Source organism: Mastomys coucha, unplaced genomic scaffold, assembly GCF_008632895.1.
Source record: "Mastomys coucha isolate ucsf_1 unplaced genomic scaffold, UCSF_Mcou_1 pScaffold14, whole genome shotgun sequence".
NCBI classification, from domain to species: domain Eukaryota; kingdom Metazoa; phylum Chordata; class Mammalia; order Rodentia; family Muridae; genus Mastomys; species Mastomys coucha.
In genome coordinates, this window is record NW_022196896.1 from 116,544,079 (window position 1) to 116,563,248 (window position 19,170).

At 50.9% G+C, this 19,170-nt stretch overlaps 1 protein-coding gene across 2 annotated transcripts in view; it reads left to right on the forward strand.

Annotated features, from left to right (window-relative positions):
* Positions 1–19,170, forward strand: part of Mlph (melanophilin) — a 35,816-nt gene that overhangs the window by 13,054 nt on the left and 3,592 nt on the right. The window contains exons 4-15 of one of the 2 annotated variants that reach the window (XM_031368912.1): positions 38–150; positions 2,325–2,428; positions 3,621–3,743; positions 5,348–5,552; positions 7,395–7,534; positions 9,969–10,052; positions 11,698–11,844; positions 12,062–12,217; positions 13,949–14,041; positions 15,376–15,462; positions 16,882–16,933; positions 18,837–18,937. In XM_031368912.1, coding sequence (XP_031224772.1) covers positions 38–150; positions 2,325–2,428; positions 3,621–3,743; positions 5,348–5,552; positions 7,395–7,534; positions 9,969–10,052; positions 11,698–11,844; positions 12,062–12,217; positions 13,949–14,041; positions 15,376–15,462; positions 16,882–16,933; positions 18,837–18,937 — 1,405 coding nt within the window. The remainder of the gene's footprint in view (positions 1–37; positions 151–2,324; positions 2,429–3,620; positions 3,744–5,347; positions 5,553–7,394; positions 7,535–9,968; positions 10,053–11,697; positions 11,845–12,061; positions 12,218–13,948; positions 14,042–15,375; positions 15,463–16,881; positions 16,934–18,836; positions 18,938–19,170) is intronic. The other variant, XM_031368913.1, reaches the window with a different exon arrangement.

A 19,170-nucleotide genomic window follows, 5' to 3' on the forward strand; every position in this document is an offset into this window, starting at 1 on the left:
GAGAACACTGACTCAGGCTGCACCCATCTCCCCTCAGAGTCTTGAAGATTGGCTCCCTGGAGTGGTACTACCAGCATGTGAGAGCTCGCTTCAAGCGTTTCGGGAGTGCCAAAGTGATCCGGTCTCTCTGCGGGCGGCTGCAGGGTGGAGGTAAGGGGAGGACTGGCCTGGGTACGTTCCAGGCACACTTTAACGTGAAGAACCCTTAGAATGGGGTTGGTAGGTACCTGTGGCAGGCGCAGGCACAGTTCTCTGGTGCCCTTTGTGGCATTCCAGCCCCCTAGGGTCTCCAGCTTGCTGTAAACATCCCCAATATTTAAAGTCGTGTGTCTGTGTGTGTCTCTCTGTGTGTGTGTGTGTGTGTGTGTGTGTGTGTGTGTGTGTGTGTGTGTGTAAAATTTTACACCATGTTGAGATCCAGGGAGGTATCCGTCACTTAGGAGTTTGCAGAGTTTCAGAAGTTTGGCTCTCTTAAGAACTGTGGGAATTAAAGTTTCCTGACTGCAGTCACGTGCCAATTTCAAAACTGTTGCCATTATCACCAGGAGGTGGCGCTTTGGGACAACAAAAAACAACTTAGAGGCATTTCCTTGCAGGGATTCTCTGCAAGGCTGCTGAAGCTGATCTCAGCCCGGTGACCCAAAGGCTTCACTCTTCCTGGCTGGAGAGGGCACGTTCTTCTTTCTTGCTCTTTTTAAATTGATCATTGTGTAGGCGGGAAAGTTGTACATATAAGTTCAGGTTCGTGGATATTGGAGAAGAACATTAGGCAGCCTGGAGCTAGAGTTACAGGTACTTGTGAACCCCACCACCAAGACCCCCTGTGGGTGTCGGGAACTCTCAGACCCTCTGCATGAACAGTGAGTGCTTTTAGCAGCTGAGCCATCTGGCTGGCCTCCTAGTGGGGCACCTTCTTAAAAGACAAAGAAAAAAACAACCTAAATAGCAAAGTGACTGTTCTGAGAGCGATCCAGCTTGGACACAGTGTCACTACAGACCTTCAGAATGAGACCTGTCTCTGGGGTCTTCCACGGGCTGGGAGCAGCATTGGTGTAAGAAGGAAAATGATTCTCACCTGTTGTTAGGTACCCAGGTGTTCCCTCTGTACCAAAGTCCTAGATTTGCATTCATGTTTTCCTGGCAGACTGGCAGGAAACATTACGTTCTGTCAAGAGTGGGGCCTCAGCTGCCTTCCATTTTTGTTTGTTTGTTTGTTTCATTTTCTCCCAATCAAATGAAGTGAGAATATTCCTGTTCTGAGGTGTAGAGAGAAGTCAGAAACCATATCTGGGGTGGGGTGGAGGCCTGGGTTAGCTTTGGATGCCACCCCCCCAGGAAGTCTGCCGACGCCTCCAAAGCCTGAATGCTTCCTTCTGCTAACACAGACCCCTCTTATTCCACCACCCTGCAATACACCTCTCCCTCAATGCTCTCTGCAGGCTCAGGCTCAGACTGAGCAGGCACAGGTGGCAGTGGGAAGGACAGCGTCGATCTGAGGGCCTCCCAGGCCAAGAACCCAGCATCCCAGCCATATAAGATCAGGAAGCAGGTCCCTCTGTCTCTCATGAATCAGGTGGTTGGGTGGTTGTTCATAGGCAGCAGAGTGGCAGGCAGGAAAAAGGGTGAAAATGTTTGTAAAGTGATCAAGGCCACTGTAGCCTGGGACACACACAGCCTAAGACACCATAGCCATCCAAGCCCTGGCTCACCTTAGAACAGTAGACTGCTGTGAGAGTGACAAAGATGTCGGGGGGGTTCTGCATGGATCGATGGGTCGGTGGTAGATAGGATAGGAAAGAAAGATGAGGGGGTATATGGTGGTGAACAGGCTGGCTGACAGGGTAGCTGGATTTACAAGTAGAAGAAAGGCAGGAAGGAGACAGGGAGGATGTCCTAGTTTCTATTGCTGTTAAGATTCACCACCTTACAGAAGACTTTATTTGGCTTTATGGTTTCAGAGGGTGAGAGTCCAAGACTATCATGGCAGGGATCACGACAGCAGGAAGGCAGGCAGGCTTGACACTAAGGCAGGAGCTGAGAATTCACATCTTGAGACGCAAGCAAGAGGCAGAAAAAGGGGGAGAGAGAGAGAGACCTGGGGGGGGGTACTAAGAATGGCAGGAATCATTTGAAACCTCAAAGCCCTTGACATGCCTCCTCCATCAAAACCACACCTCCTAATCCTTCCCAGACAGTTCCACCAACTGGCAACTGGGTATCCCAACCTATGTGGTGATGGGGTCCATTCGCATTCAAACCCCCACAGATAGTGGTCTCCCATTTTGGCCCTCTATGGGTGGCGCCAATACACCTGTAAATTGCAGGTGGATCTGAGCCAAGCTTGGAAGAAGGAAATGGAGACAGTGAGCAGACAGATGAGGATGGAAACCTGGAAACAGAGGCCCGAGACCAGCCCCTCAACAGCAAAGTAAGTCCTGCCTAGGCACTGTCTGTCTCCGTAAATCCCATAGGTCTCCTGCCCATCCTCATGCTTCCCAGCTCCCCTGCGCCTCTTCCAGACAGGCCCTACCTCAGGCATCTGCATTTCTCCCTTGCTCCCACCCCATACCCACCTGGGAACCAGTGTGTCCTCAGTGGCTCCTCATCCCTAAGCATGGGACCCTCTCCTCCCTGAGCCCCTTCCTCCTGAGCCCCTCCCTCCTCCCCAAGCCCCTCCCTCCTGAAGCCCCTCCCTCCTAAGCATGGGAGCCCAGTGTTTACTTCAGAACTCCAAAAACAAAACAAAACAAAACTACAAATAAACAAAACCCACTGCAAGGCCTGCCTTGACTGACCAGCATTCTGGGACACCCAGGTGCTGTGACAGAGTATGCAGGAGGGCAGACCTATGAACAGATGGCTCAAGGGACATGCATGGAAGCGGTCCTTGCACCTTTCAGATCATAAGCCTTGTCTTTATAAGTGGTTGTTTCTCTTCTCACTTAGCTTCTATTGTTTTAAGTGTGGAGACAGGCCAGGCAATGCCTTGGTTTGGGGACAGGGTGACGGTGATGAGTGGGAGAGAGGGAAGTCGGCTGAAGAGCTGGAGTTGGGCCTTGAATCCTTTGAAGGTGACAGGGCTGTAGAATCAGATCTGAGAAACGCCCCAGGCATACAGTCATCTTTTGCACACAGGATCCAATTCACACCATTTGCTGAGCTCACACCATGCAACCCAGACAATGTCTAGAACATTCTATAATAAAACCTGCATTTAAAGGATCAGAATAATTGTCCTGAGGGGTGGGGTTCATAAAGTAATAGTCATCTATAGAAAATGGAGTGGTCACCTACCCCCACCCCATAGTCGGCAAACTGACATATACCTAAAGTCCTAGGATGCCCTCCATGTGGGGTACCTTCATCACTGCTGCGGCTCCCACCTTAGGCAGCACCCAGCAGGCCAAGAACTCATTTTCCTTAGAGCACAGCTAGGCCCCCGGGTACAATGTCACTTCTGATGAGGTAGACGCAGTGAGCCCCTGGGTCCCATAGTCACCTCGGGGCTCCTTTGGGTCAGTTTCTAGCTAGAGATGGGTGCCCCCAGGGGTGGCTGCTGACTGTCTGGAGACTGAGTGTGGGGCTGGGGTCTGACCGGTCTTGTTTACCTTACACCCAAGAAGAAAAAGCGCCTGCTCTCCTTCCAAGAGGCGGACTTCGAGGAAGATTCAGACCACTCGATGCAGACTTGCAGCCAAACCCTGGGCCTGTCCTCAGTCCCTGCGTCTGTACACAGCATGCAGGTCGGTGCACTCTGGTGTCTGCTCTTCCCCCCTCCTCCCTCTCAGGAACCTGAGTTGAGGGGGAAGTGCTTGGACCCCAGTTGGAGTTGCCCGTGGGGATGCAGTGTCATAGAGCCAGGTGGTCACATCAGACTCCCAAGGCAAGGGGATTTTGGGGGGACAGACCGTGGGAGCATAGGGTTCAGAAACTTAACATCCTCCCAAGACCAGCGCCTCAGGGTACTGAGCAAAACACTTGGAGAGGTTGGGGCAGATGGGAATGTAAGGCTGGGCAGGTAAGTTCAGAGCCTGGAATGTGGTCATTGATGCTCAGCCTAGAAATAAGGACTCAGGAGGGCAGAATGGACAACAGCATCCACCAAGCAGCCAGTCAGGACCCAGCACTGAGCTATGCCTGTGACTTACCTGGGCCTCATGCACTTCACCAACCGGGCTAGTCTCAAAAGTGAAGATGCCCCTCTTACGAATGCAGCTTGATAACCACGTGACCTTGGTCCTTGGAAATTCTTTGAAACCTTATCCCCTCATTTCTTCCTTTCATGGTTGATTTTGAGAGTTGTCTTCGTTAGGGTTTTGCTGCTGTGAACAGATACCATGACCAGTGCAAGTCCTATAAAAGACAGCATTTAATTGGGTCCGGCTGACAGGTTCAGAGGTTCGTCTATTATCATCAAGGCAGGAACGTGGCAGCATCCAGGCAGGCATGGTGCAGGAGGAGCTGCCGAGTTCTACATTTTCATCTGAAGGCTGTTAGCAGAATACTGGCTTCCAGGCAGCTAGGATGAGGGTCTTAAAGCCCACACCCACCGTGGCACACCTACTCCAACAAGGCCACGCCTCCTAATAGTGCCACTCCCTGGGCCAAGCATCTATATACAAATGATCACAAGGGTCCATGCCCAGCATGCATGAGACACTCTACTCTGATAAGCAGTAAAAATAGTTGTGAGTGCTAGGCCATGGCACGTTGTTTTGTTGTGTACCCTCCAGTAGCTCTTGAGCTCAAGCATTGCTGGATTGAGCTTGGACACAGAAGTCAGCCCCTAAGGGAACTTTGAACCATAAGCCCTGCCCCTCCAACCCTCCCTCTCCCAGAAGCCACGTCACTCCACCAGCCAAGATCAAACTGTAGAGATGCTGCCACAATGGCTTCTGGGAGCCCAGAATACCAAGATGCCATGGGGATGGTGGCACCATGCAGACCCCTCAGCCAAAGGGCAGGCTGCTCAGGAAGCTGCACCTCCACCCTTTGACCTCTGACCTCCCCTCTACCCTTTGACCTCTGACCATCAAGGATTGCTAAAGTAGACACGGTTACCATGTCCTCTCTCCGAAGAAGTAAAAATCTTCACAGGAGTGTTTTCCAGGCTTCAGCCTGAGTGAGCCTGGGCCTGTGGCTGTTCAGAAGTATGCCCGTCTCCTGTGCAATGCCTGGGCACAGTGTCCTGGGGAACCCCAGTGTCACAGACATGAAGCAGGAGGGTGTTAAATGCTCTTGGCAGTGTTTGAAAATAGAGATGGCTAGCCCAGTGCCAGAGCAGATGGCTGTCTAGCGTTCAGTCGGTAACGCTGGAGCAGCCAAAGCTGACAGCCTACATGCTCAGTCCCTCTCAGGGGAGCCCTTCTCTGAGGACACCACCTCTCTGGAGCCCGAGGGGCTGGAAGAAACCGGTGCAGGGGCTTTGGAGTGTCACCCCAGTCCTGAAGTGCAGCCATATAGCCTTTTACCCTCTGGAGAGGATGCTCATGCTGAACTGGACTTGCCTGCAACATCCTGCAAGAGTGCCTTTGGGACCACAGCTATGCCTGGTAGGTACTCTAGCCAGCCTCTTTCAAAGATACAGGGAGGGGGCATTGAGAAGGGGAGGCATCCCTAAGAAGCAAGCCCCTCCCCTAGTTTAGATAGACAGATTAATTCTTTTAGTGTAACTGTCCTTCAACAAACCCCAGAGGCCCTTTCCTCTCTGGGCTCAGTGCCTCCCTGCAATACCTAGAAGTATCAGGAAAGGGTTAAGCTATCTCCAGCCTACAGCCTCTGGTATAGGGAAGAGAGCTGTCAATTTCCCTCAGAACATCTATGGTACCACCAAGTCCGAAGTTCCCCTGGAAGATCAGGTAGAGCGGGTCCCCCCTGGGGACCTGTAGCTACTCATCAGGAGACAAAGAGCAAGGAGAAGGAAACTAGTTCCATTAGATTGTATCAGAAATTTCAGCTTCCAAATGAAATCCCCAAGCCTGTGCCCGAGGGGGCTGATGTGCTGGGTTCAGCAGTTAGATTAGGCACAGATTAAATTAGAGGAAATGAGGTGACACACGAATAGCTGCTTCAGGGAGACCTGTCCTCTCCTCGTTGGTCTTTAGAGACTATGACCTCGTGTTCCTTGCAGTGACTAGGGTCTTGGGGAATTTTGATAGAAGTGGGACTCCACTTGTTCCCAAAACTATGAGTAAATAAGGTGGCCCAGCGATATGACTTGATATTCCCTCCCGTGATGCCATGACCCTGGAGCACATGGAAGAGGCAAGCCAGGAGCTAGAGACCTAGCAATGCCAAAGAAGGCCCTTTCATTTGGGAAGTTCTGAGATTGGAACCTAGGCTTCGGCAGCCAGTGATTCTCACACAGGACTTTCCTCACAGCATCTCCTAGATGGGGAGTGGCGGAGGGATTGTTATGACTGGGAAGGCAAAGCAAGGAGTGTCAGTGTGGCCAGCTCTTCTCTGGATGGAGCAGGGATGGGATGCTAGCGAGTGCCACCAGGTCACATGGCTTCTCTTTCTCTCATCCTCCTTGCTAGGGCAGGCAGCCATTTCTAGCTCACCCAGACATTGCAGGGACTAAATGAGATGGTCACATCTGTTGACAGATGCGACCAACTTAGCATCTTAAAGCAACATACAACTCAGAGATTCAGAGTATGGGCTGGGTATGGGCTGGGTATGGGCTGGGTATGGGCTGGGTTCGGGGTATCTAAGGCAGAGGGTCTCCCAGGTTGTGTTGGAAGGAGTGAAGTGTTACTCAGGCAGTTTCTGGGCAGGATTCATGATGCAGGGTGGAACCTGCTAAGCATCAGACATGGGGCATGGCATGTGCCTTGAACATTCTGGAGGGGAGTCATCATATGCATCCTTCCTGGTCTCTCTGTTGTTTCATGATGTACCATTTGGGCCAAGCAGAGGTGGTGGGTAATTGTGGATGAGGACACAATATGATGGGGTCCCCTTTCGGTGGGACTGAGAATAGTTATTCAAGCCACTCTGCAGGGGACTCTCACCCTCAAAACTCTGAATGAGAGACAACCCTCAGTGGTCACACGGATGTGTGTGGAAAGGGTTTGGAAAGCTACCTCCATCAGTGGAAAGGCCATGCCAAGGCCCGTGCCCTATATATGTGTGGAATCTGGCTGTGTTTGCAATTTAGACTTTAGAATTATATTACACCTGCCCATTTTCAACTTCTCAAGCCCTATGCCACCTCCCCATCCAGGGTGGAAGGAGCCTCTTTCCTGGAGGTGTGTGGTGTGGGAACCATGGTCCTGTAACCACCCACACCCTAATGGAGCATGGCTATGGCTAACTTTGCTCCCCTAGGGCAAACATGTTCCTAGGCTCTTGACCCTTCACTCCAGTTCAAACCCCATCTTTCTCTAAAGGGATAGATGATGTCAAAAGCAAACATCTGCCCTCACAGTACCTGGCTGATGTGGACACCTCTGATGAAGACAGTATCCAGGGTCCCAGGGCAGCCTTGCAGCATAGCAAGAGGAGGGCCCGGACTGTGCCCGAGACTCAGGTAATGAGGTTTTGGAGAATTCTGTCTTTGTGCTTCTCTGGATGGATTCTCTCTCTCTCTCTCTCTCTCTCTCTCTCTCTCTCTCTCTCTCTCTCTCTCTCTCTTCTTTTCTCTCTTTCTTTCTCACTAGGTCAGTATAAAGAAATTGAAGCTTTTAGCACTTTTAGACATAAAATAGCCTATAGCATAAAGATACTCGTGCACACACACACACACACACACACACATATGTGCTTTATTGGCATGAATTTGTATAACATAGAGTTGACTACTTAAGAATGGCAGTTCCTCAAAATGATAAGAGGGGGAGGAAGAAGAAAAGAAATGAGCCAAGCTTGTAGATGGTTAATTAGATGACTTGAGAGACAGTCGAAGGAGCTCAAGTTCAAAGCTAGCTGAGACTCCATATCCAGAGTCTGTCTCTAAGAAAAAAGTTAAGGGCTGGTGAGATGGCTCAGCGGATAAGAGCACCGACTGCTCTTTCGAAGGTCATGAGTTCGGATCCCGGCAACCACATGGTGGCCCACATGGTGGCTCACAACCACCCATGATGAGATCTGATGCCCTCTTCTGGTGGGTCTGAAGACAGCTGCAGTGTACTCATTTATAATACTAAATAAATCTTTTAAAAAAAGAAAAAGGAAAAAAGAAATAAGTTAAACTGTAGTAACCACCTGGTTCTTTTGTGATCATATACAGAATTATAATGAATTTTGATTATATGCTCACCAAGATTGAAAGCAGAGTTCCCAAGAGATGGCCGTACAATCTGTTTTAGCCAGAGAAGAACTTCACATGCTGTCTTCAAGACAAGAGATAGAGTTCCAAAATTTTTAATTAGTTAACTAATAAATCAATTAAAAGAGAGAGAGATTTCCGTGTTCAAACAAGGTTTGGGCCACACAGCTGGCTTCTGCCTGCAGGGGAGGTGACATTTATACTAGAAAAGGATGGATCCAGAGTTCAGAGCCTAGACAGGACTTAATTAACCTGCCATGACAGTTTACGAACATATGAAATGGATAGAGGAGTTCTGAAGTGAGAGGCTGGGAAAAAATACCCACCCCAGGCTTTAAGCATGCTGGGTGAGCTTTCAAAAACTGAGTCACACCCAGCCCCAGCCCTTGGATTTATGAGACAGGCTCTCTGTTTAGCTCAGTCTGGTCTGAAGCTTGCCATCCTCCTGCCTCAGCCTCTCAAGTGGAGGGACTTAGTATCCCTGCCAGACCTGAGTCTTTTATTTTCCACAGGGAAAATGAGGTTACTTATCTTCCTCCTGGGTTTGCCTCCATCTTGGCAAACATGGGGGACTCCAGCCCTCCTTGAAACTGTGGTCCCTCGAGAGACCCATTACGCTTGTGAGCTTGTCTGCAGTTTCAGAGGCTCCAGGCTCCAAACACCAGACAGAAGCTCGAGTTGACTGTGTTCCTTGTGCAGCTCACTGGCCTGGTAGACCTCACTGGCTGCAGCCAGGGCCTCATCAGAAAAGCCACACTGAGCCCTAAGCCAACTGCCCCATCTATTATTTTGCTGGTCCCTCCCAGCCTCTGTCTTCCTCTTCGGCCTAGCTTTCCAGACTCCTCAGGGGCTTCCCTTCTTGCTCATTCCATGTGGGGTTCACAATGACAGTATTGGCACTGGGTAGGCGGTGGCTTTTCCTCTCTCTGAGCCCCCACCTCTACCTCATGGGCGAGTAGACAAAGCCACATACTGAGCAACCTACTGAGAATATCGATCAGTGCCACCACAACCAACAGCAAGTGAGCCAGGCCCTATGAACCCCGAGTCACAGCTGTCCACAGAGGGCTCAAAGACACCTGTGTTGACATTTCCAGTGTGCCCGTCTTCCTTCGCTCCAAGTTCTCAGTGCTGTGGTAATTACCCACCAACAATGGCAGCTTCCCGCCCCTGTAAGTGTCATTTCCCTCTCATAAGGCCAGGCGAGCGGTAAATGAGATAATGTAAGACAGAGAGGCCGACTGCGAGGAGGCCGAGCAAAGAGGAATTGATTTTCCTGCCTCTGTCTGGGAGCTAATAGACTGGCTGACTCAAGAGTCCGGTGACTCAAAGAATTAGAAAGTTACACTTTGGGTCATAAGTGACCCAGGGCTCCTGCTACCTAATGACTTTGGTCACCGTGTCCTGCTTAATGCACATCTTCCTGTGCATTAAGTGACCTGGAGCCGGCCGGTGACAGGCATGGTCAGTGCTTTCTGCCGCCTGGTCTGGCTGGGTTTCTCAGCTCCTACACAGCCCTCCCACTCCCTCTGACCTTCCCTCTTGCTTCCAACACCCTTGGTGTCAGAAAGAGGTTGTTCCGCAGGTTGTCATAAGTAATGGCCTTAGCTGGACTTGGGGCTTCGCCTGGGCTGGTGGGGGTTGTGGTAAGGCCCTCCGCTGTAACCAGACCACCACTCCTCTTCCTCTACCGCAGATTTTGGAGTTGAACAAGCGAATGTCAGCCATGGAACACCTGCTGGTCCACCTGGAGAACGCAGTTCTGCCACCCTCAGCCCAGGTAATCCCCTGGACTAGGCGAAGATTAAGGGAAGCTGAAGTCCCAAGGATAGCTTCAAGGGGAGATCAAGATCTCAGAGATCTCGCAGCTGGTTGGTGCTCAGTGCTCCAAGGATGGGTAGATGAGGCCTCCTGCATAGCCACCCACGTGCCATCCATGGCTAATAACGAGGTGATACCGTGTGGTCATTTACGGGTAGATGTCCCATAAGCTGCTGTGAGATGAATCCTCAGCCAGATGTAGACATCATGGGTGCTGAAACTGGACCAGCATCCCCAGCCTGCACTTCCTCACTGAAGAAATTCCTGACTTTCACTCCTCTTCCCCATCCCCAAGTCAAGCACAGCCCAAGACAAGTGAGCAGCAGCCAGTCGCTAGTGGTCACATCATTCTCACATAGTTCCCTCCCAGCCCTTCATGATCCAACTTCATTTCAAGTCATAACGCCACTTACAGTTTCTGTGGCCCAAGTACATCATGGCAGAGAGTGGCTTCAGGCATTCAAGAAATGGCAGCCATCTGGTGTCCAAAGCCCATCTGAGATATGTATATGGACTTTCTTGAACTTTTTTTTTTTATACCAACCAAAGCGAATAGCTACTCTGGGTCCTTCAAAAATCTCATCTAAAGCAAAGAGATGGGTTCCCACGCAGTCTGCCTCCCTTGATCTGAACTCAAGAAGATCGGCCACGGACTATGGTACCACTGAGTCACCACATGCTGCCACCTTCTCTTTCCACCATCAGCAATGTTCTGCAACTTGCCACTGGCCTGTGAGGGATTGGTCCCTGTTGCAAAAGTGACATGGGGGTATGGTGTGACACCTCAACCTTATCCCTGGACTCAATAACTGGAAAATAGGAGGGTCCTAGTTGCTATGTGAGTCCAGGACAGACACCAAAGCCCCATGGGAACATGGAATTTCTAGGTGAAGCTAAGATAACACTGCTGTGGCTCACCTCAGTCTCACAAAGGGAGAACTCAGAGAACCAGGGACCCTTATCTTCAGTCCCCTGAGCCCTAGCCAAATGCCCAGGGACACAAACATAGGACTGGAGCTTGGACACAAATGGAAGAGGTTGTGGGCTCAGTGGGGGGTAGGAGGTGGTGGAAGGAGGATGTGCCCTCTACTTCTGAGCACTCCCCCCAAAGAAAGCTCGATGTCTTGCTCAAGCCATGTGGTCTGATGGGTCATCCATACAAAGAAAGATGTTCTGCCCAGTACTCCAACATGGCTCAACCTGGGAAAATTAGGCTGAGTGAATGCAGCTGCCCACAGAGAGCAGACCATTTGAGTCTACTCCCATAAGGAGCCCAGGAAGGGCAGATTCACTGAGACAGAAAGGAGAAGAATAGATGCCGAGGACCGGGGAGAGGATGGGGAGCGAGTGTTCAGTGAGGATGGAGTCTCAGTATAACAAAAGAGAACGTTCCGTGAGAGAGGGTAGTGCTGCATGCATGAGAAACTGAACTGTATACCCTACAATACTGAAGATGAATCACATATGCACGTTTCACCCCAGTGAACATTTTTGGGATGGGAAAGCAGGACAAAGGGTGGGTCTCAAGTGGGCACCAGTGCTGGAGTCCTCTCAGTCTGGCTCACCTCCCAAGGCTGCCTCTAAGCCCTGCCTCACCCCACCAGGAACCAGCTGTGGAGACACACCCTAGTGCTGACACAGAGGAGGAGACACTTAGAAGGAGGCTGGAGGAGCTGACCAGCAACATCAGTGGCACCTCATCAGAAGATGAGACCAAGCCAGACGGCACCTTCCTTCGAGGGTCCCCAAAGGTGAGGCCTCCCTTACAGACCCAGGCAAAGCGCAGGGCAAGAGGGACAATCCCAGGTAGCCATCTGCCTTTGCAAGGAGGAAAGCTAATTAACTTCAGGCTTTGGGGGTGGGGCTTGATAAGACCACACACGTAAAGAGGTTGGAGACCAGCCATGGGGATTCAAAAGTTCGGCAGCAGCATGTGCTCTTCTTCATGGATGACCTTCTTGTCCCTAGGTGTGTACAGACACAGGGCACATGGAGACACAGGAAAGGAGCCCTCAGAGCCCTGGAAACCCTGCTCGGCCTACAAAAAGCACAGATGAGGAGCTTTCTGAGATGGAGGATAGAGTGGCCATGACTGCATCTGAAGTTCAGCAAGCTGAGAGTGAGGTAGCCCATGCACCCTGCCCCTGTGGAATTTCCCCAGTGACAATGTCCTGGTGATGGGACCCAGCTAGAAGCCTGACAACTCAAAGCCCACCTACAGGCTCACAGAGGTCTCTCTGGAAGCCAAGAGGGGAACAGAGTGCAAGTTTGGGGTTCTTCCCACCTCTCCACACCCCTGCTCAACCTGGGGAGTGCCGGCAAGCTTTTCAGCCATGAGAAAGATACATATTGTCACAATTCACATCCCATGAGCAGAGCCTAGACAGCGGCTGAGAAATTAAGATAGCAGGGCTCATGACTAGACTTAGCAGAGGGTCCACAAGAGCCTGAGCAAGGACTACAGGGTTTGGGAGAGAGATACACCAACAGTGCACAGGCCCTGGGCAAGCCAGCATGTGCAGGCCTTCCAGGGACAACTGCAGGGTCTTGCCCCTGGAGTCCTGTAAAGAAAAGAAGTCTAAACCTAGGCTATGGAGATAGCCAGCATCCCTGCCTTCATCCAGCAAATGGTTGCCAGCACCCAAGAAAGGGAGGTGTGAGCCAGCTGCCACTTACGGCCAAGGAGTGAGGCAGGCCCAGGCCTTTTCTTCAGGGATTTCCTTCTAACATGTGGCTGACACGGGTAGTCACACAGGCAACAGCTCTGAAGACCTCAGCCCAAGCTCCTGACTCTGGAGCTTAGACTCTTGGTGGGAGGAGACATAAAAAAGAAAAGAAAAGAAAAGAAAAAAACCCGAGTCTCTTCCCACAACAAAACATGAAAAGAAACAAAGTTACTCAGTCGTGAACTGGCAAGGAGGACAATATGGTGGCTTATCCCACAAAGCGCCCAGGGAGCTCCACTGGGAGCTCTACTTAGAGACGAAGCTCTATGGCAGTGGTTCTCAACCTTCCTCATGCTGCGACCCTTTAATACAGCTCCCGATGTTGTGGTGACCCCCCCATACACACAAACACACACCATAAAATGTTTCCATTGCTACTTCATAGCTGTAATTTTGCTACTGTTATGAACTGTTATGTAAATATCTGTGGGTTCCCCTGGTCTTAGATTCTCAACCTGTGGGTCCCGACCCCTGAGGGTTGCTTTAGAGTATGGGAGTCCAGGCAGAGAGAACAGATCATACAAGTGCACTGGGGTAGTGTCAAGCTTAGTAAGCTCATGGCTTGGCCATGAAACCCCAAAATGCAAACAGAGTGTTGGAGAAGTGAGGAAAAGGAAGGTTCCCGAAGATGGATGGAGAGCTCTGAGGAGCACAGAAATAAACTGAATGGAGTGACTGGTGGTGTCATTCAAAGGTACAGCCTGTGCTTGGCCCGTGCAAGTTCAGCCCTCGTTCCATGATAAAATGAAACGGAAGAGGAGGCAGTTCACTTAGTTTCCTAGTGTAGATGCTTCCTGTGGCTTCAGTGGGAAGAGTAGCCAAGGAGGTGAGAACAGGTCAAGGATAGCTCTGGCAGTGGCAGGAAGGGGTGGCCAGGTCAGGATTAATCCGAACTGACCCCCACATACACATCATCCTACACATAGGAGCCAGCCTTCCAGCTGTGCCTCCAGAAGTGCCCAGCAGCCTGAGACATCCAGAGAGACAACCAGGGAGGAAGGCAGAGGGAGCCCCAGGGCCAGGCTGTGGTTGGGATTCCTAGCTGGTGATTTTTATGATCCAAGATGGGACACTGGATGGCATCTGTCTGTCTACCTGTCTCCCATCATCTGCCATCTCTCTTTGCTAGGTCTCAGACATCGAATCCAGAATCGCAGCTCTGAGGGCAGCAGGACTCACAGTGAAGCCCTCGGGAAAGCCTCGCAGAAGATCAGGCATCCCGGTGAGTTGGGTAGAGGAATGGAGCATCAAGTTTGTGAGCCCCAAGGACCTCCTCCGTAGCCCATAGTGCCCCCTCAAGACCTCTCAGGAACTCAGAGAGGAAAAGGCCTGATTTTCTTGATGCTAATAATATTTGCCAGTTAGTGAGCTGGACCCCTCAGGACCTTTTAATCATTTATTACTTTGAAATAATAATGATAATAATGATGATGATGATGATGATAATAATAATAATAATAACAACTCCTTATAGGCTGGGAAGATAGGGCTTCTATAAAGTGCCCAACACAAAGGCATAATGGCTTGAGTTCGAGCCGGGCAATAGTGGCACACACCTTTAATCCCAGCACTTCGGAGGCAGAGGCAGGCAGATTTCTGAGTTCAAGGCCAGCCTGGTCTACAGAGTGAGTTCCAGGACAGCCAGGACTACACAGAGAAACCCTGCCTCGAAAAACCAAGGAAAAAAAATGGCTTAAGTTCAATTCTCAGAATTTGTAAGAACAGAATGAAGAAAAGCCAGGCATAGTAGTGCTGGTGTACACTATAATCCAATACTGGGCAAGCAGAGACAGGGAGAACTCTGGGGCTCCCTAGCCAGCCTCCTTCATCAACTTGGAGAGTTATGGCACAGTTAAGAGACCCTACATCAACCAATACGTAAATTAATTAATTAATTAATTAATTAAATGTTGGGTAGCATCTGAGGAGTGACACCCAAGTGCCTATACACATAGTACACACATACCCATTCATACATAAAGCTCCGTGTGTGGAACCGCAGCCCTGGTAGGCAAACCTCACCTGGTGATGGAGCACTTGACACATTGACATTTTGAGGTGGGTGGGTGTGGCTAGAATAACTAAAGGAGAAGCTTGTGCCACTGGACCTGTCTTTATGGTGGTGACCGGAACCCAGCATCCATTGTCCCCAAGGCCAGTCAGAGGTTTCTGAAAGAGCAATGCGGGAGGTATCAGGGTAGGAGAATGAAGAATGATCTGGCAAGGTTCCCTAGGTGGGGTTAGTGGTTAAATCCTTACTGCGCAGTCAATGTGGTGTTTCAGATTAAAATAAAACTGACTTCCTCAAGTCCACACTATGCCAAGAAACTGCTTGTTGGTACCTGAAATGCAAAACCACTGGAAAGTATATTTTAATTTGTTGAGTCAGTAGCCTTGTGTAGAACCCCAGGTTGTAGCTTGAGGGGTGCGGGGTATGCTCTGTCCCAGTTTGACCAGTATGTACAGGGACCACTGTACCAGCCCAGTTTGACTCACACTCTGGGTGTCATGGATCAACAAGACGGTGATAACACACATTTCTTCCTCGGTCTCCAGATCTTTCTTCCCCGGGTTCCTGAGAAACTTGACAGGACCCCAAAGACTCCACCTGCAGACCCTGAGGACCAAGCCAAAGTGCCCAAGGTACGCTCCACCATCACCTTCCAAGACAACTCTCACAGAAGAGCTGGTGCTGAGGGAGGGTGTGGAGAGGGAGCCGACAGCTCAGCTATGCCTGAAGGGCACACAGATGGGTGGGGCAGGGTGGGGCAGGGTGGCTCCTGATGGGGAAATCCCAGAGATCCCAGCAAGAGGCAGAGATGGGGACAGATGGAAGGAACGTCTGTCAAGCACACTAAGGCTCCTTGGCTCAGTTCTTAAAGCAGCTCTGAGGACAGGAATGGACAACACCCCACTTATCCTACCCCGGGGGTGACATAGGTGGGGCTTTTACCCTTCCACACATAATCAGACTTTAGTAAGGGTCTCGCTAGAGTCACATGTGTTCCTAGATACTTTTCCATCCAGCTTAGGCTTAGTAGCCTGGAACCTGTTCTCTGAGAGACAAGGGTGCTGGTTGCTGGGGGTGACGACACAGAGCAGCCGAGTGGTGTCTGGGAACAGCACTGGGAAAATGTCCAAGGATGAGTTCAGCACAGGAAGACACTCTGCCTGGGTGTGAGTGAAAGAAAGGCCTTGGGAGAAAAGTCCATGTGTCTGAGGGATGTTAGGAACAGGATCGGAGTGCTGTTCCCAGGCCTACTCCAGGCCCTGCCCACTCTGGCCCAGGTACCTACTAAGCCAGAGGGCAAGCCCAGCCATGTGCCAGCTTGTTCGTTCCAAGTGTTGTTTTCTGTCCATGCTTCACCTGAGTTACAGAACCCAGTTGGGTGGGCAGTGACACTTTGTAATAGTGACACATGAACTGAGGCTGGGGGGTAGGGGTCTGGCAAAGGTCAAATGTGTGAGAGTAACAGCAGGGTCCTGACTGGGTGCTGGGTCCTGACATCCACAGGATCCCCCAATCCCCAGTCCCCACCAAAGCCCCGCCTCCAGGCTCCAAGCTCAACCTACAGGGAAGGCAGCCAGACAGGAGAATTCCAGACACTGGGAAATACTTCTTGGGCCATTCAGTCTCTCTACTCTTGAAAAGGGCAAACAGAGAATGAATTTCTTCCCGTGTCATAGAGAAGTGGTGCCTTGGAAAGGAGGGAGGAGGCAGTGGCTAACAACAACCGTAGGGAGTGTGATTTACAGCCATGAGTCTGTGTCACCAAGGGTGAGTTCAGAGCGTGCTGTAGTAAGGGACAGCTCTGTAATTTGAGCCCATGCCCCTGTGCTCTTTCCAACCCACCACTGGAAGCAGGCAGTTCCCTGGCATCTCATTTACTAGGCACTGGTGCATAATTTACAGACAGTCTACATTCCTGTATTTCTGAGCTTGATTCTTGGCAGAGAACAGGAAACAAGTGACCTTGGTAATTAAAGTCAGAATAAAAATCAAGTCCCAAATTAGTTCAAATTACACCTCAGGAATGCCCAGAGATGTTCTCTTCCTCCTAGGCAACGGCTGTGCCCTCTCTCCTGAGGAGGAAGTATTCTCCTAGCAGCCAAGGTAAGAGCCAGCCGCTCCCCGTCCTGCTCCGCTACCGCTGAGAAAATGAGCTCAGGGGAGGAACACAGCCAGCCAGGCTCTGTACACTCCTCCTTAATCCGTGGGACCCACCCTCAGCCCTGTCTCTGAAGAATACCCTGAAGGACCACTGTGCCACCCCGGGGCCCATGCCTGCTGTTCAGGGTGGCCTTAAGCAAGTGCAGGCAGTGACGGTAGTGCGAATGTTCTCATGGTTTCAGTACAAAGGGTCCCTATAGAAAGCACAGAATATCAGGCCGTTCGAAGACCTTGAAGTCTCTGTGGTGACGAGGATGTCAGCTTTGCCCTGGGCACACGGACCTCCACTAGTTACTTTTTCTGTCACTATGAAAACTCCTGTTGAGAAACTCAAAGGAGGAAGGCTAATTCTGACTGACAGTTTCCGAGGGTCAAGTTCGTGCTTCCCCCACACACTTGGGTAGCACAGCAGGGTGGTGGGCGTATGTGATGGAGAAGGGTCCTTACCTCCTGCCAGATGGGAAGTAGAGACCATCCACTCTTCATCCACTGAGGTCCTAGCACACATTAGGTTCACAGGGATTGTACCCCAGGTGCTCAGACAGGTTCACCGGAACCCCCAGGGTCAGGGTTAACTTAGAGAGGGGATAGTGAGGACTGGCTGTTGACATTTGGGGGCTTCAGGAATTAGAAGACAGAGGTGAGTCCAGGTCCTCTTTGTGGCTAGCTTCAAGGACAGACTGAGCCCCCGCTGAGAGGCCACTCACACTCAGCCCAAAGCCAGAGCATCTCACGGCCAGGCCATTGTGGGCTCTGAGCATCCTTTCCAATTCTTTACTACTACCATCTCAGTGTCAGCATAAAGACAAAATGGCCCCTCACTGGGCCTACCAGAGCCAGCATGGTACCATAGCAGGTCCTCAGGGCTCTCTATAGGCCTGCAAACCAGTTGCATCTTTTCCACTCAGTGCTGTGATCCCTGGGACAGCTCTGTCAGGTGGGATTTAATTCCCTCCTGGGAATGGAATAAGACCACAGCCATGTGTCTGTAAGTCAGCTCTCAAAAAGAAAGGGAGGGAGAAGGGAAAGCAAGGGATGGAAGGAGAGGGAAGGGAAGGGGGAGGAGAAGAGGGAGCAGGCCCGATGGAAGCACGTCACTGAATTTGGATCTAGAGAGGCAGTCAGCACTCTGGAGCGCTGTGAGTCAACCCCACTTGCCTCCATCTAGAGAGATTCCCACCCAAGCCATGCAGGTGTAGGTTTTTGTCCAACCCCTTCATCTAAACAAAAACAGTTGGAAGCCAAGGCCCCCAACTCTGCAGCCACAGGCCTAAAAGACTTAATGCCCTGAGGACCGGAGTGCCAGCACCTCAGGCCCATTGTCTTGTCACAAAATTATATGACACAGATATGTATGCTCCTGACCCTAGTATCCTAAGCTCCTTGTCATTCTTACAGAGCCACAGAGAAGAAAGATACAAACTCTACTTCCAGAGACCTAAAAGATTAGGTCCCGCCTCCTGTCCAAGGGCCCCACCCCTTTCCTTCACCTCACCCTTTCCCTACTGGACCCGCCTCCTGTCCACTAACCCCACCCCCTTTCTTGGCCTCACCCTTTTCTACTGGACCCGCCTCCTGCCCACTGGCCCCACCCCTTTTCTTGGCCTCACCCTTTCCTACTGGCCCCGCCTCCTTTCTCAGTGTCCTCCCCCTCTTAAAAGAGGGAGAAGCTTTCTGAGCTCCTTTTCTATACAGCCAATGAGTGCGCCTTGCAAAGTGGGCCACGGTATGAAACCTTCTTGACAGAAGACATGTCCACATCTATGAGGCTGTCTAAGGTCTGAGGTACACAAGAACGCGTTTGAATAGGTCTTTGGTTCGTTGTCTCCCCTCTATTTTCCCAAAGGCATAGCCGGTGGTTCTTTTGATCGGAAATCAGTGTACCGTGGCTCCCTGACACAGAGGAACCCTAACGGGAAGAGAGGGACAGCCAGCCACATCTTCGCGGTAATGTTTCCTCTCTGTGTGTGCCCTGTCAGCTTCGCATTTTGATACTGAGTCAAAAGCAAAAGAGATGGGGGTAGGAGAGTGGAAAGGATAGTCATCGATCTGCACAAAGAGAATTGAAAACATTTCTCTCTGGTTTTTTTTGTTTTTTGTTTTTTTGGGGTTTTTTTGTTGTTGTTGTTGTTGTTGTTTTTCGAGACAGGGTTTCTCTGTGTAGCCTTGGCTGTCCTGGA